The following is a 12,754-nucleotide window of genomic DNA, read 5'->3' as shown; positions in this document are numbered from 1 at the left end:
CCAAATGGTTGTGTTCCCATGCATCTGTTGTCTTTCTAAGTGGAAGAAGACATGAATTTGAAAGGAGCTGTCCAAAGAGCCTTGGTGAATTTTGTAGATGTCGCACTTAATTTTCCGTTGTGCAAGGTATGAGTCTTAACAGCAGAAGATTATCCCAAGTTTTGCCAGACCTCCTTGATACCTTACTCATTCAAATACTGTCCAATTTAAAAGTAGTCACCTCTGGAGGTCAGCTCTTTGTCTCTTAACAACCAGTGCTCAGGGGACAATGCTCAAACTGATGAATGGGTGCCAATCAAACAGGCTACTTTTTTTTCCTGGAATGTGTTGAGCTTCTTGAGTGTTGTTGGAGATCAACGCACCCAGATAAGTGAAAATTATTTCATCACACTCATGAGTTGTACATTCTAAATGGTGCATTGGCATTTGCAGACAGAAAACGTTGTCCAAAACATTGATTTTCCTGCTCCTTGGATGCTGCGCTTTTCCAGCACCACTCTACTCCAGACAGAAAGTAAGTTAATTGGTGCAGATTTCAGAGTCTCTGACCTGCTGTTTTACATGGCTCTTCCAGTTCAGTTTCTGGACAATGCTAATCCCTAGATTGTTGACTTTAATGGATCAGTGATGGTAATGTTGTTGCATGTAAAATGAAGATGGTTAGATTCACGTTTTTTGGAGATGATCATGACCTAGTGCTTAAGTAAAGAAGATGCTACTTGTCACTTAACAGTCCAAGCCTGGAATTATTCAGGTAATGATGCAAAAGGTCACAGGCCACTTCACTTTCTCAGGAATGGTGAAAACTGCTTAATGTTATGCAATCATCAGTAAACATTCCTGCTTCTCACTCTGTGGTGCAGAGAAGGTCATTGATAAGGCAGTTGAAGATGGTTGGACATAGGATACTACCCTCGGGAACTCTTGTTGTGATGTCCGCAGTTGAAGTGCCTGACCTCCAATAACCATAACCATCTTCCTTTCTGCCAGATATGACTCCAACCAGCAGAGTTTTCCCCAGTTTTGCTAGGGGTCCTTGATACAATTCTCAGTCAAATGCTGCCTGATGTCAAGAACAATCATCTCAACTCTGGAGTTCAGCTCTTTTGTCTGTGTTTAAACCAAAGTTGTAACAATATCAGAAGATAAGAAGTCTTGATAGAACCCAGACTGACCACCAGCGAGCAGGTTATTTCCTGCTAGTACTGTCTGTGACCCCCTCCATCGGTTTGCTGATGGCTGAAAGTGGACAGATGGGGATGATAATTGGCCGGGTTGGATTTGTCCAGCATTTGTAGCCAGGATATACCTGGGCAATTTTCTTCATTGCCAGTATTGAAACTGTACTGGAACAGGTTGGTTCAGAATTCGGTTAGTTCTGAAGCACAAATCTTCAGTAAAATTGTTGGACTGTTGTCAGGGTCTACAGTTTTTGCAATATCCAGTGTCTCCAGCCATTTCTTGATATCAGCTGATTGAATTGAAACAAGTTGTCAGCCAATTCAGTGATAGTGGTGATCTCAGGAGCATGCCCAAGGATTGGAAATGACTGAACAGAAACATCACAGATTAAGTATGGACTCCGTCCACTGATGTACCAAATGAATATGTACTGGTCCCTGAGTTTCAGGGTTTATAGTCAACAATATCATTATTAATATAGATACCAATAATGTGGAGAGAAAATATCAATAGCTGAAAATGTGCTGCTGGAAAAGCGCAGCAACACATTTTCAGCTCTGATCTCCAGCATCTGCAGTCCTCACTTTCTCCTAGGAGAAAATGTAAATAGGTTTACAAACTTTTTTGCAGTGAAGCATGACCCAGCTTCATCATAAAGCTGATTGTCATGAAAGATTACCTTTCATTGCAAAGTTCTTTTCCATTCAACTCATAGACTGCATCATCAGCATCTCGGTAATCTTCAAATTCCTGGAACAGAATAACTGGCTGCAAATCACCTTTCTAGCAGAAAGAGATAGTTAGAACGAAGAGCCAAGAGTCAGTCAGCTCCAATGGCTTAAAAAAAATACTTTACACTTACCACAAAACCAAAGCCGTTTTTTAAGTTGATTTCTCGAATGCGTCCATATCCCTTGAAAAACCTCTCAACGTCCTTTTCTCGGGCATAAGGGCTTAAGTGACCAATGAACACACGACACCTCATTTTAAGCTAGAGATGGGTGAGCCTGCTTTTATATAAAGCATTTAAAAATATTAAAATTCAAGTAGAACATAACTCTTGCTACAGAAAGTAAAATAACCATTTTACATTATTTTAAATAAGAAAAAAATCAGTATTAAATTCCAGTGACCCAAAACGTTAACTCTGCCTTCTTGCCACAGATGCTGCCAAACCTGCGAACTGTTTCCAGTAATTCTTGTTTTACATTTAAAAATTTACCTGTAAACTAAATTGCTAATTTATATGGATCCTATTTTATAAAGCAATTTTGCCATTTTATTAGTTCCCCTATATTCATTACGGTAATGAACATAATACACATAATGAACACCCTAAACTGAACAGGACCAAACTTCACAGAACATTACAGTGCGTTACAGGCCCTTCGGCCCTAGATGTTGCGCTGACCTGTGAAACCAATCTGAAGCCCATCCAACTTAAACTATTCCATTATGATCCATATGTTTATCCAACGACCACTTAAATGCCCATAAAGTTGGTGACTCTACTACTGTTGCAGGCAGGGCTACTCTATTATTCTTCATATTAACCGATATCCAAGCACAACCATTTAAGTAACTTTGTCCTGTGTTTAGAAGTCAGCACTACATTGACAACGATGGCTTAATAAGATCCAAACTAAATCTGTGCCGAGCTACTCGAGAGAAAGGAAAATAGCACAACTAACAAGACCTCTTCTGGAGTACTGTGTGCAGTTCTGGTCTTGCTGTTATGGGAAGGATGTTATTAAACTGGAGAGGGTTCAGAAAACATCTAGCAGGATGCCATCAGGAATGGAGAGTTTGAGATATAAAAAGAGGCTGGAAACGCTGGGACGTTTTTCACTGGAGCATAGGAGGTTGAGGGGTGACCTTTATGAAGGTTTATAAAGGTATAAGGGGCGTAGATAAGGGTATCTCCAGAGGATGGGGAGTTCAAGACTAGTGGGGCATATTATTAAGGTGAGAGGAGAAAGATTTACAAAGGACATATGGGATAGCCTTAGTTTCTTTTTACAGAGTGGTTAATGTGTGTAATAAACTGCCAGAGAAGGTTGTGGATGCAGGTACAGTTACAATGTTTAAAAAGACCTTTGGATAAGTCCATGAATAGGAAAGATTTGGAGGGATATGAGCTAAGTGCAGGCAGGCGGGACTTGTTTAGTTTGAGAACATGGTTGGCATGGACTGGTTGGACCAAGGGTCTGTTTCCATGCTCTATGACTGGATATTCAATGATAAAACCTACTGACATGCTGTAAAATCATCACATCACTGTTTCATTGACCAGCAAAGAAAGAAATGAGGTGTAGCCTGTCATATTGGAGCTGGTGGGGGATGCAAAAAACAGGAATCAAAAATTTACGGCTTACAGTTGTTCAAAAAAAATCAGAATTGGTTTGAGATAAAACAGAAAATGCTGGAGAAACTCAGCAGATCTGGCATTAAAGGTCTGACTTAAAAAGGCTGGAAAATTATTTTTGGATTTCACTTGCTCCTCCTTTCCCAACAAGACAAAATCATTATTTTCCAATCCCTTTCTGTTCCAAAAACAGCCATATCGGACTTGAAATGTTAAGTTTGCTTCTCGCTCCACAAATGCAGCCAGACCCGCTGAATTTCTCAAGCATATTCTCGTTTTATTTCAGATCATTAGCATCTACAGTACTTTGCTTTTATTTGGGAGTTTGCATAGCAAATAAGGTCACTGCAGATATTTCCATGGAGACAACAAGTTTGCTTAGCTGATATGGAAGCTCCAGTGGTAACAATTGGTTGTTACAATGATACAAGTTGAAATAATACTTTGTGACTGAAATATTTTGATGCTGCTATAACTCATTAAGAGAGAACTACTGGGCAATGGAGTAAAATGACAAAACAAAAATACAGAAAATTAACTTTACAATGCACCACATTGGTACAATTTGAGCAGACATTGCTTTTAAAAAAGAATTCATAAGACCATCTGCACCAGGTGCACTCTCCATGAATACAGTTCCATCTCTACTCATGTACTCTTGCATAAGGTAGCTGGAAAAACATCACTACATTAGGCACACCAGATAATTTTGACATTTAAAATAATTTATCTCTCTTTCGAACATAACTTGAAAGCTAGAGCTAAACTTGCGTTATTCAAATCTCAGGCTTGATTTAGCTATATTACCTCTGCCAAAAAAAAAATGCATCTTACTGTAAACAGTAATCTTGAATGTTAGGAGTTATTCTGGTCAGCAATATTCTAACAGCAGGCTGAAACCTCTGCAGAAATGATCACCTAATTTGAATATTTTGACTTTAAATTCTACGTTTAACAAGGATGCCACTTAAACCTGTTGCATATGATTTAGCAGTCTGTGCATGCATTCAGTTATAATTTTTCTTAAAGATGAACACTCTCTGGAATAAGTACAAATTAGCTTTAAACAGCAATTAGGAAACATTTCAATGCTGACAGAAAAGGAACAGAAGAAGCTGATCCAAGTTAGACCTAAGCAGTATTTAGGGGTTTCAATGCCACAGCAGAGTAAACAACGATTTGAACTACAATGAACACCTTTTCATCAGTTTGTGTCTCTGGGGAAAAAAAATTCAAACCAATTTCCTTCCATCTTTTTGGTTTCAGGTTTCATTTCCCAGCCCCTAAGCTGCTCTTCTGTATTTCTGGTTCTTCAGTTAGATCTCATCCAAGTTTGATATCTCTATCATTCCATATCCTATTTACCAACAAGACATGCATGCAAGCTACTTTTTAAAAAAAACATTCCGGAGATGGAAATGTGACAGCCAGGCCAGTATTTCTCACCCTTGAGGTGGTGGTGAAGTGCTGTCTTGACCTGTGATGTGATAAAGTATAATACCTACAGGTTGTTTCTTTAACCCTGGATACACTTATGCAAAATATGTTCTGCCACCCCAATTTCCTACAGATGTCAAAAATTTTTTTTATACCTTCAACAGGGTATTCTGGTGATAATTATCTAGTTCCTGTAATAGATGAATGAGACATAGGTAACATAGTACAGAAAGATTCAATTAACTTTTATTACACTCCTTTATCTACATACATTACAGTCTCAGGAACAAGTACGTCTGGGCTCACATTTAGCAATTTGGATGCAAAGTCCACAGCTACAAGATAACTAGTTTAGTTTGAGAATATAGTTGGCATAGACTGGTTGGACCAAGGGTCTGTTTCCATGCTTTGTGACTGGATATGCAGTAATTTTTCCCCAGATTAGGAAGACTCTGTGGTTAAACTGACAGTATTCTTTGACTGTCAGTTTTACTTTTAAGCTAGGGAACTGCAAACAAGATCTTGGTGTCTTTTACAAGCAGGTGCTGCTGCTTACCACCATGCTATAACAGTAGTGAGATATCTGGGAACTGTTCCTTCATTAACAGCTGCTTTTGTTCACCCAGATGTGCGTTGCCCTCATGATATCACACAGATGCAGTAATGGGCTTTTTAAAAAAGGTATCCATACCTGATGAGATAACACTTATGTTAATTCCCATAACACAAGAACAATAATTGGGTAGCATAATATTGAAGTATTCAGCAGACTTGTACTACAGCTTCTGATACCTTCGCATATTTCAAATAGATACTTGTGCTCGAGCTAAACAATTTGAATGTAAACTACAGCACGTTCCCCCTCAGTGTGTCATGCCGCAAGATGACTTAGTAAGATAGAAACTGAGACTTTCACACTACCAGGTCACGTCTATGATACTGTGATGTATGAGGTTAAAATCAGATCAGCCATGATCTTACCATATGGCAAAGCAAGCTTGAAATCAACCAGTTCCAAGAGGCAGATACCCATGGAATGGAAATGAGAATGTAGATAGGTGGTCTGCTGGCCTGCCATATCAGACTGAGTGAGGCAGAGTGGTTAACAATGGAGTTGCATAATAAAAGGGGTAGTAGGTCTCTATCTGTTTGAGCATCAGGTTCTATAAACTCACTTTTTATTTGTTAGGGAGTCCTGGTGATATCCTTTTACCGGTGTCTCTGAATCCATGGATAGGATTCAAGTAACACTGGAAACAAGTGTCAAAGTTTAAATTAGATTCTGACACCAATGCTCAGATGAAATGACTACCTAGATCTTTCATAAGCACCACTGCTTAGGTGCCCAATGTGTGGCCTCCATAGTTTCCACTACAATAATAACATAATACTGTGGACTAAACCAACAATACAAATACTAAGGTTTACTTAGGAGAGGAATGTGGAAATGCATCAAGGCTACTACTATGCCAAAGCTGTGTTTTCTGTCAGAATTGCGCAGATGTGGGATCACAATAACAGTTTTAAGGTAAGAACATTAATTGTAATGCAGCCACAAAAAAAACAGTTCAAAACAATGTGACAAAATGGCCATTCCCCCAGTTACCAGAAGGCGATTCCTTTATTTTACAAGGTACTGCTTGGGATAGCATCCAGAATTTTGACCCAGCAATATTAAAGGAATGGTGACATCGTTCCAAGTATAGTCTAACGGCAACAATTGTTGACTACTGTCAAAACAAAACTAACTCACTAATGTTCTTTCAGTAAATCTAGTATCCATACCTGGTCTGGTCTACATATGACTCCAGACCCACAGCAATGTTGCACTTAACTCTTAACTATCCTTAGAAATGGTCTGGAGATAGACCAGATCCAGGGAAATGAGGGATAGGCCAAAAGTGCCTGCCTTGCCAGTGACACCCATACCCTACACAGGGCTATGGAATAAACATGAGTCTGGATGATGAATAATTTGCTTGGGAACTTGTAGGTGGATCACAGAGATTATGGGTTTGGACGGTGACAACTAAGAAGCCTTGGTGAGATATTCAGTGCATCTGGTAGATGCAACACAGTGCTGCCTCTACTAATCAGTGCCTACTACACATCCGGATGCAAGCTACAATCGATCCCTCACTAACCCAATTTGCGTGTACACTGTGGTCAGGCAAAACTATGTCATTGCACCAGCTCGCTTCCTTGCTGCAACAGCCTACTCCATATCCATTAATATTCCTGCTGGAGCAAAGCTAACATATAGGACAAAAAGAAAGCTTCGCCTTTAGACCAGAAACCATACCAATGTCTGCTGACAGTATACAGACGTTCCTTGTGCACACGCACTTGGACCGAGCTCCAAGTCATCATCAGTGTGTTCATGGAGACACATGCGAGAATGGGCTCTGGAACACAGAAGTCATCGACAAGCCCCTCACACCATGCAACACTGTCCCCTGTCAAATCCAAGGTAAGCTACTGGACAGTGTAGATCATATCTTGCAAACCCTCCTCTTAGCAAGGGCAGACACCACCTCCAGACTGCCAGTGCAGCTTTTGACTACATGAAGAACAGTGCGTTACGAGCCCTTCTGAGCTCAGAGTCATGGAAAATATCACCAGCTATGTCTCTACACAATTCTGCAAATCGATTGATCTGAGAGGCGCTCCAATATCAGTGTTCTCTCAGGCCAAATCCCTAGCATTGAGACACTAGTTATAGTTAATCATCTGCATCAGGCAGATGGTCCATGGCTCTAGTAGTCCCAACTGTGCTTGGGTCAGGGACAAGCCTTATGTGTGCACAGCAGGGCATAGGGCTCAGGCCCTATGATTACTGTCCTTGATTGTATGGAGCAGGCCACATCATCTGCATGTGTGACAAAGAACTCTGAAATGAGCTCTCTACTCTACTCTCTACTTGAGCCTCGTCATGCCAGGCAGATGGGGAGAAGCATCCCTGAAAAAGTTTCAATACTCCCACCAACCCGTGGGAATCTCAAACCGAAGTCCAACCAAAATTGAGAAGGTGTATCTGCAAAGGAGGCAATCATTGTGATCACCTCCGATGGACTCAAATGGAGGCTAGGCACAAACAGCGGAAGGACCATGCAAAAATCCAAGCATCCCACCCACCAGTTCCAGCAAGTACAAGCTGCCCAACATGTAGCAGGATGTACAGAAGCAGCAGTGGCCTGTTTAGTCACTTCAGGCCCTACACCACTACACAGGAAGAAAGTTATCCTTCAGAAGCTGCCCAAAAAGAATGTGATGGATGGGACACCAATTGAACAGTCTGCTTTTCCATGGATGCTGTTGAACCTTGAGTGCTATTACAGCTGCACACCCAGCCAAGTGGAAAGTATTCCATCATTCTCCTGAATTGTGCCTTGTAGGCAGCGGACATGTGTTGGGAAGACGAGGTGAGGAACTGACCACAGAGGTCTCAGTCACTGACCTACTCTTGCAGACACTATTTAAATAGTTGGTCCAGTTCAGCTTCTAGTCAGTCAATGGTAACTTCCACAATATTGGTGGTAGGAGATGGTGACCATCATAATGCTGTTGAACATCAAGGGGAAATGATTAAGACTCATTTTTGTTGGCCATGGTCATTGCATGGCATAAATATTAATTGTCACTTCTAAGTCCATTTTTGTTGTTTATTTCCTTTTTGCTCCCATAAGACATGCTCCAAGTACGGCATCCATTATGTAGATGAAGACATACTTATTGCACAATTTCCACTCTCCTATATCAATGCCAATGTTGTTGCATTTACATCACTGCCATGGAAGCACTGAAATTGCACCAGCACTAAAAATGCCCCACCTCCACAACATCCCGCATTCCATCCCTGTCTCAGCTCATCTGCTGCGAATGTACCATCTTCAATGCATTGTTGATTGCAGTCCAGACTGGACTACTTCAATGCACCCTTTGCCAGCCTCCCTCACATCTTCTGTCCATCGTAAACTTGAATTCATTGAAAAATGTAAATGTAGTAAACACACCTCTGATAAATTAAAAATTGCTGCCTTTTATTGGAACATAAAGCCACTCACTATGCCTGAACACTTCAAAAAGCACGTAAAATTGAACAAAATAATGAGTATGTGAAAAGGACATGACAGGAACAGACAGACAGCATATTCAGCAAATGACCATAGACTAAAATGGATACTTTTGCAGACTAGCAACAGACACTGCAAGTTATAAATGAATCCAATGATGTAGAATTATGAGAGAAGACAACTGGATATCTTAAAATTCTGCAACTATTTTTGAATTATTTTGATAGTTTCATTACCATATTTGAGTACGTTACACAGTTATAGCAAAAGGGCTAAAAGCTAGCCATATCGTCTGAGCCAAAATAAATTTCAATGTAAAGCAGGCAAACATTGAGTTCTGAAGGAGGGCTGTTGAACCTGAAACATTGACTCTGCTTTCTCTGTACACATGCGGCCAAACCTGCGTACTTCCACCAGTAGTTACTGTTTTTGTTACACAGTTAAACCCTTCATTTTAAAAGGGGGAGTGGGAGGAGGTGGGAGAGAAAGGCTCAGAGTAGGAGGAGGGAAGGGGTAACAGAGGAGTGAGGAAAAGTTGGAAGGGTTGTAGCATGGGCACAGAGCCATGGGGATGGAGGAGGGGGCTGAGAGGAGTGGGATGGGGAGTCAGAGGGGTGGGGGGGAGTCAGAGGGGTGGGGGGGGGAGTCAGAGGGGTGGGGGGGGGAGTCAGAGGGGTGGGGGGGGGAGTCAGAGGGGTGGGGGGGGAGTCAGAGGGGTGGGGGGGGGAGTCGGGGAGGGGTGGGGGGGAGGTGGGGGGGAGGTGGGGGGGAGGTGGGGGGGAGTCGGGGGGGAGTCGGGGGGGAGTCGGGGGGGAGGGGGGGGAGTCGGGGGGGAGGGGGGGGAGTCGGGGGGGAGGGGGGGGAGTCGGGGGGGAGTCGGGGGGGAGGGGGGGGAGTCGGGGGGTGGGGGGGGAGTCGGGGGGTGGGGGGGAGTCGGGGGTGGGGAGTCAGAGGGGTGGGGGTGGGGAAGTCAGAGGGGTGGGGGTGGGGAAGTCAGAGGGGTGGGGGTGGGGAAGTCAGAGGGGTGGGGGTGGGGAAGTCAGAGGGGTGGGGGTGGGGAAGTCAGAGGGGTGGGGGTGGGGAAGTCAGAGGGGTGGGGGTGGGGAAGTCAGAGGGGTGGGGAAGTCAGAGGGGTGGGGGTGGGGAAGTCAGAGGGGTGGGGGTGGGGAATTCAGAGGGGTGGGGGGGGGAAGTCAGAGGGGTGGGGGGGGAAGTCAGAGGGGTGGGGGGGGAAGTCAGAGGGGTGGGGGGGGAAGTCAGAGGGGTGGGGGGGGGAAGTCAGAGGGGTGGGGGGGGAAGTCAGAGGGGTGGGGGGGGAAGTCAGAGGGGTGGGGGGGGAAGTCAGAGGGGTGGGGGGGGAAGTCAGAGGGGTGGGGGGGGGAAGTCAGAGGGGTGGGGGGGGAAGTCAGAGGGGTGGGGGGGGGAAGTCAGAGGGGTGAGGGGGGGGGAAGTCAGAGGGGTGGGGGGGGAAGTCAGAGGGGTGGGGGGGGGAAGTCAGAGGGGTGGGGGGGGGAAGTCAGAGGGGTGGGGGGGGGAAGTCAGAGGGGTGGGGGGGGGAAGTCAGAGGGGTGGGGGGGGGAAGTCAGAGGGGTGGGGGGGGAAGTCAGAGGGGTGGGGGGGGAAGTCAGAGGGGTGGGGGGGGGAAGTCAGAGGGGTGGGGGGGGAAGTCAGAGGGGTGGGGGGGGGAAGTCAGAGGGGTGGGGGGGGAAGTCAGAGGGGTGGGGGGGGAAGTCAGAGGGGTGGGGGGGGGAAGTCAGAGGGGTGGGGGGGGAAGTCAGAGGGGTGGGGTGGGGTGGGGGGGGAAGTCAGAGGGGTGGGGGGGGGGGGAAGTCAGAGGGGTGGGGGGAGGAGTCAGGGTTAGGGGGCTGTGGGGCGAGTCCGGTGGCTGGGGTGGGGGGGGTTGGGTGGTTAGGGTGAGGGTGTGAGGAGGTAGATTCTGGGAAGTTGGGCCTCACATAACCCAGGGGTCAGGAACAGGTTTGAATTGGGGGAAGAATGCTGCTCATTCGCAGCAAGGACTGTTTGTATTTCAGATTTCCCAGGTCACTGTCGTTTCTCACACTCTGTCAACCCGCCACTGGTTGGCTGGCTGTCCCACTCACTTCCTTGTCCGTTTTCTCTCCCTGTCTCTTTCGCCCTTTTCACTGAAACCAGCCGCCACCTCCTGAAACTGGTCGCTGTGATGGTGACACAAGTGGGGCCGTCTCTCCGTCAGAGGCACCCTCGCCGCTCACACTGCCCCCTGCAGGTCAGGAGGACCCGACTGCCAACACTCCTCTCCCCGCCACCAAACCGGGACTTATACTGTTCACGGTCACCGCTCACACTGCCCCCGGAGGCCGGGAGGACCGGCCCTCACTCCCCGCCCGCCGCAGGCCTTGAGGACATACTGCTCACACCTCTTCCTGCAGGCAGGTAGGAGCGACTGTTCACACTGCCCCTCGCAAACAGGGAGGGTCCGACTCCCCTCACACTGCCTCACCGCAAACCGGGAGGACCCACCGCTCACACTGCCCCCTGCAGGCCTGGAGGACCCATGGATCTCACACACACCCCCCCCCGCCCAACCTGATTGTTGGGACGTTCAGCTTACACTGCTCCCCTGCAGGCCGGCAGGACATACTGCTTACACTGCCCCCTGCAGGCCGGGAGGACCCACCTCTTACACCGCCCCCCTCAGGCCGGGAGGACCCACCGCTTACACTGCCCCCTTAGGCCGGGAGGACCCACCGCTTACACTGCCCCCTTAGGCCGGGAGGACCCACCGCTTACACTGCCCCCTTAGGCCGGGAGGACCAGCGCTTACACTGCCCCCTTAGGCCGGGAGGACCAGCGCTTACACTGCCCCCTGCAGGCCGGGAGGATCGGTAGCTCCTTCAGTGACCATGCCCGACACTTTTCTGGAATCAGAGTGATATTACAACAATAACCCAGTAACTGGTGAGAAATAATTTTGGACTTGTTTTCCTCTTCACCTGCAAATGGCAAACCATACTTCAATTGTAAAAAAAAAAGTGTGAAAGAGTTCACCTGTGGTTAATGCCACGTGGGAGAAAAGATATGACTGAAATATTTTCTGTGAAACGAATAATCCTTGTTTGTTACTTGCAAATGCAGGAACTTTTCTTATTTGCAGTGTTCTGTTAGTTTTAACAGCTTCTGCAGGGCATGAGGAAGAATCATTCCGGGGCATTTACTCAACTTTGGAAAAGTTTCCCTGAATGGGTCCGCATTCCGATCCAAAGTGAAGAACAAACCCAATCCACTGCTGTTCCACTGACTGCAGCTGACACATCCTCAGCATGGACGGGAGGAATGAATCGTTTGGGGAAAATCGAAGCCCAAACTCAGTGATAGTTAACTATAATAAAATATGATGTGGATGGGGGCCGGTGTCGGACTGGGGGGTGGGGGTGTACAAAGTTAAAAATCACACACCACCAGGTTCTGGTCCAACAGGTTTATTTGGAAGCACTAGCTTTCGCAGCGCTGCTCCTTCATCAGGTGGCTGGGGTCAGTCTGCGCCCGCATTACCCCACACATTCACAGCAGTCCGCACATGTGCAGGATAAGCATGGGAATCCCAAAAATGGTCTGTGAATCTAATCTTCTCCAGAGTCTGCATCGTATTGAAACATGCCAGGCTGCAATCTACAGGAAACCGATGAACTGAGAACTTGCATTCTTCTGCTGTTAG

At 46.0% G+C, this 12,754-nt stretch overlaps 1 protein-coding gene across 8 annotated transcripts in view; it reads right to left on the bottom strand.

Moving 5' to 3' along the window:
- The window catches only part of LOC140476485 (serine/arginine-rich splicing factor 5-like), a 33,296-nt gene extending 21,741 nt beyond the window's left edge, over window positions 1–11,555 (bottom strand). Inside the window, exons 1-4 of one of the 8 annotated variants that reach the window (XM_072569182.1) lie at window positions 11,160–11,423; window positions 5,140–5,175; window positions 2,045–2,189; window positions 1,862–1,932 (exon numbers count right to left, since the gene is read on the bottom strand). In XM_072569182.1, the coding sequence (XP_072425283.1) occupies window positions 1,862–1,932; window positions 2,045–2,167 (194 nt within the window). In that variant the 5' untranslated portion in view covers window positions 2,168–2,189; window positions 5,140–5,175; window positions 11,160–11,423. Of the gene's footprint in view, window positions 1–1,861; window positions 1,933–2,044; window positions 2,193–5,139; window positions 5,176–11,159; window positions 11,430–11,456 lie in introns of those variants that run through there. The other 7 variants (XM_072569180.1, XR_011960494.1, XR_011960493.1 and 4 more) reach the window with 7 other exon arrangements.
- Between the last annotated feature and the right edge of the window lie 1,199 nt (window positions 11,556–12,754).

This window comes from Chiloscyllium punctatum, chromosome 4, assembly GCF_047496795.1.
Source record: "Chiloscyllium punctatum isolate Juve2018m chromosome 4, sChiPun1.3, whole genome shotgun sequence".
NCBI lineage: Eukaryota > Metazoa > Chordata > Chondrichthyes > Orectolobiformes > Hemiscylliidae > Chiloscyllium > Chiloscyllium punctatum.
Note: the sequence above shows the minus strand (reverse complement) of the source record. Positions and strands in the feature narration are given on the sequence as shown.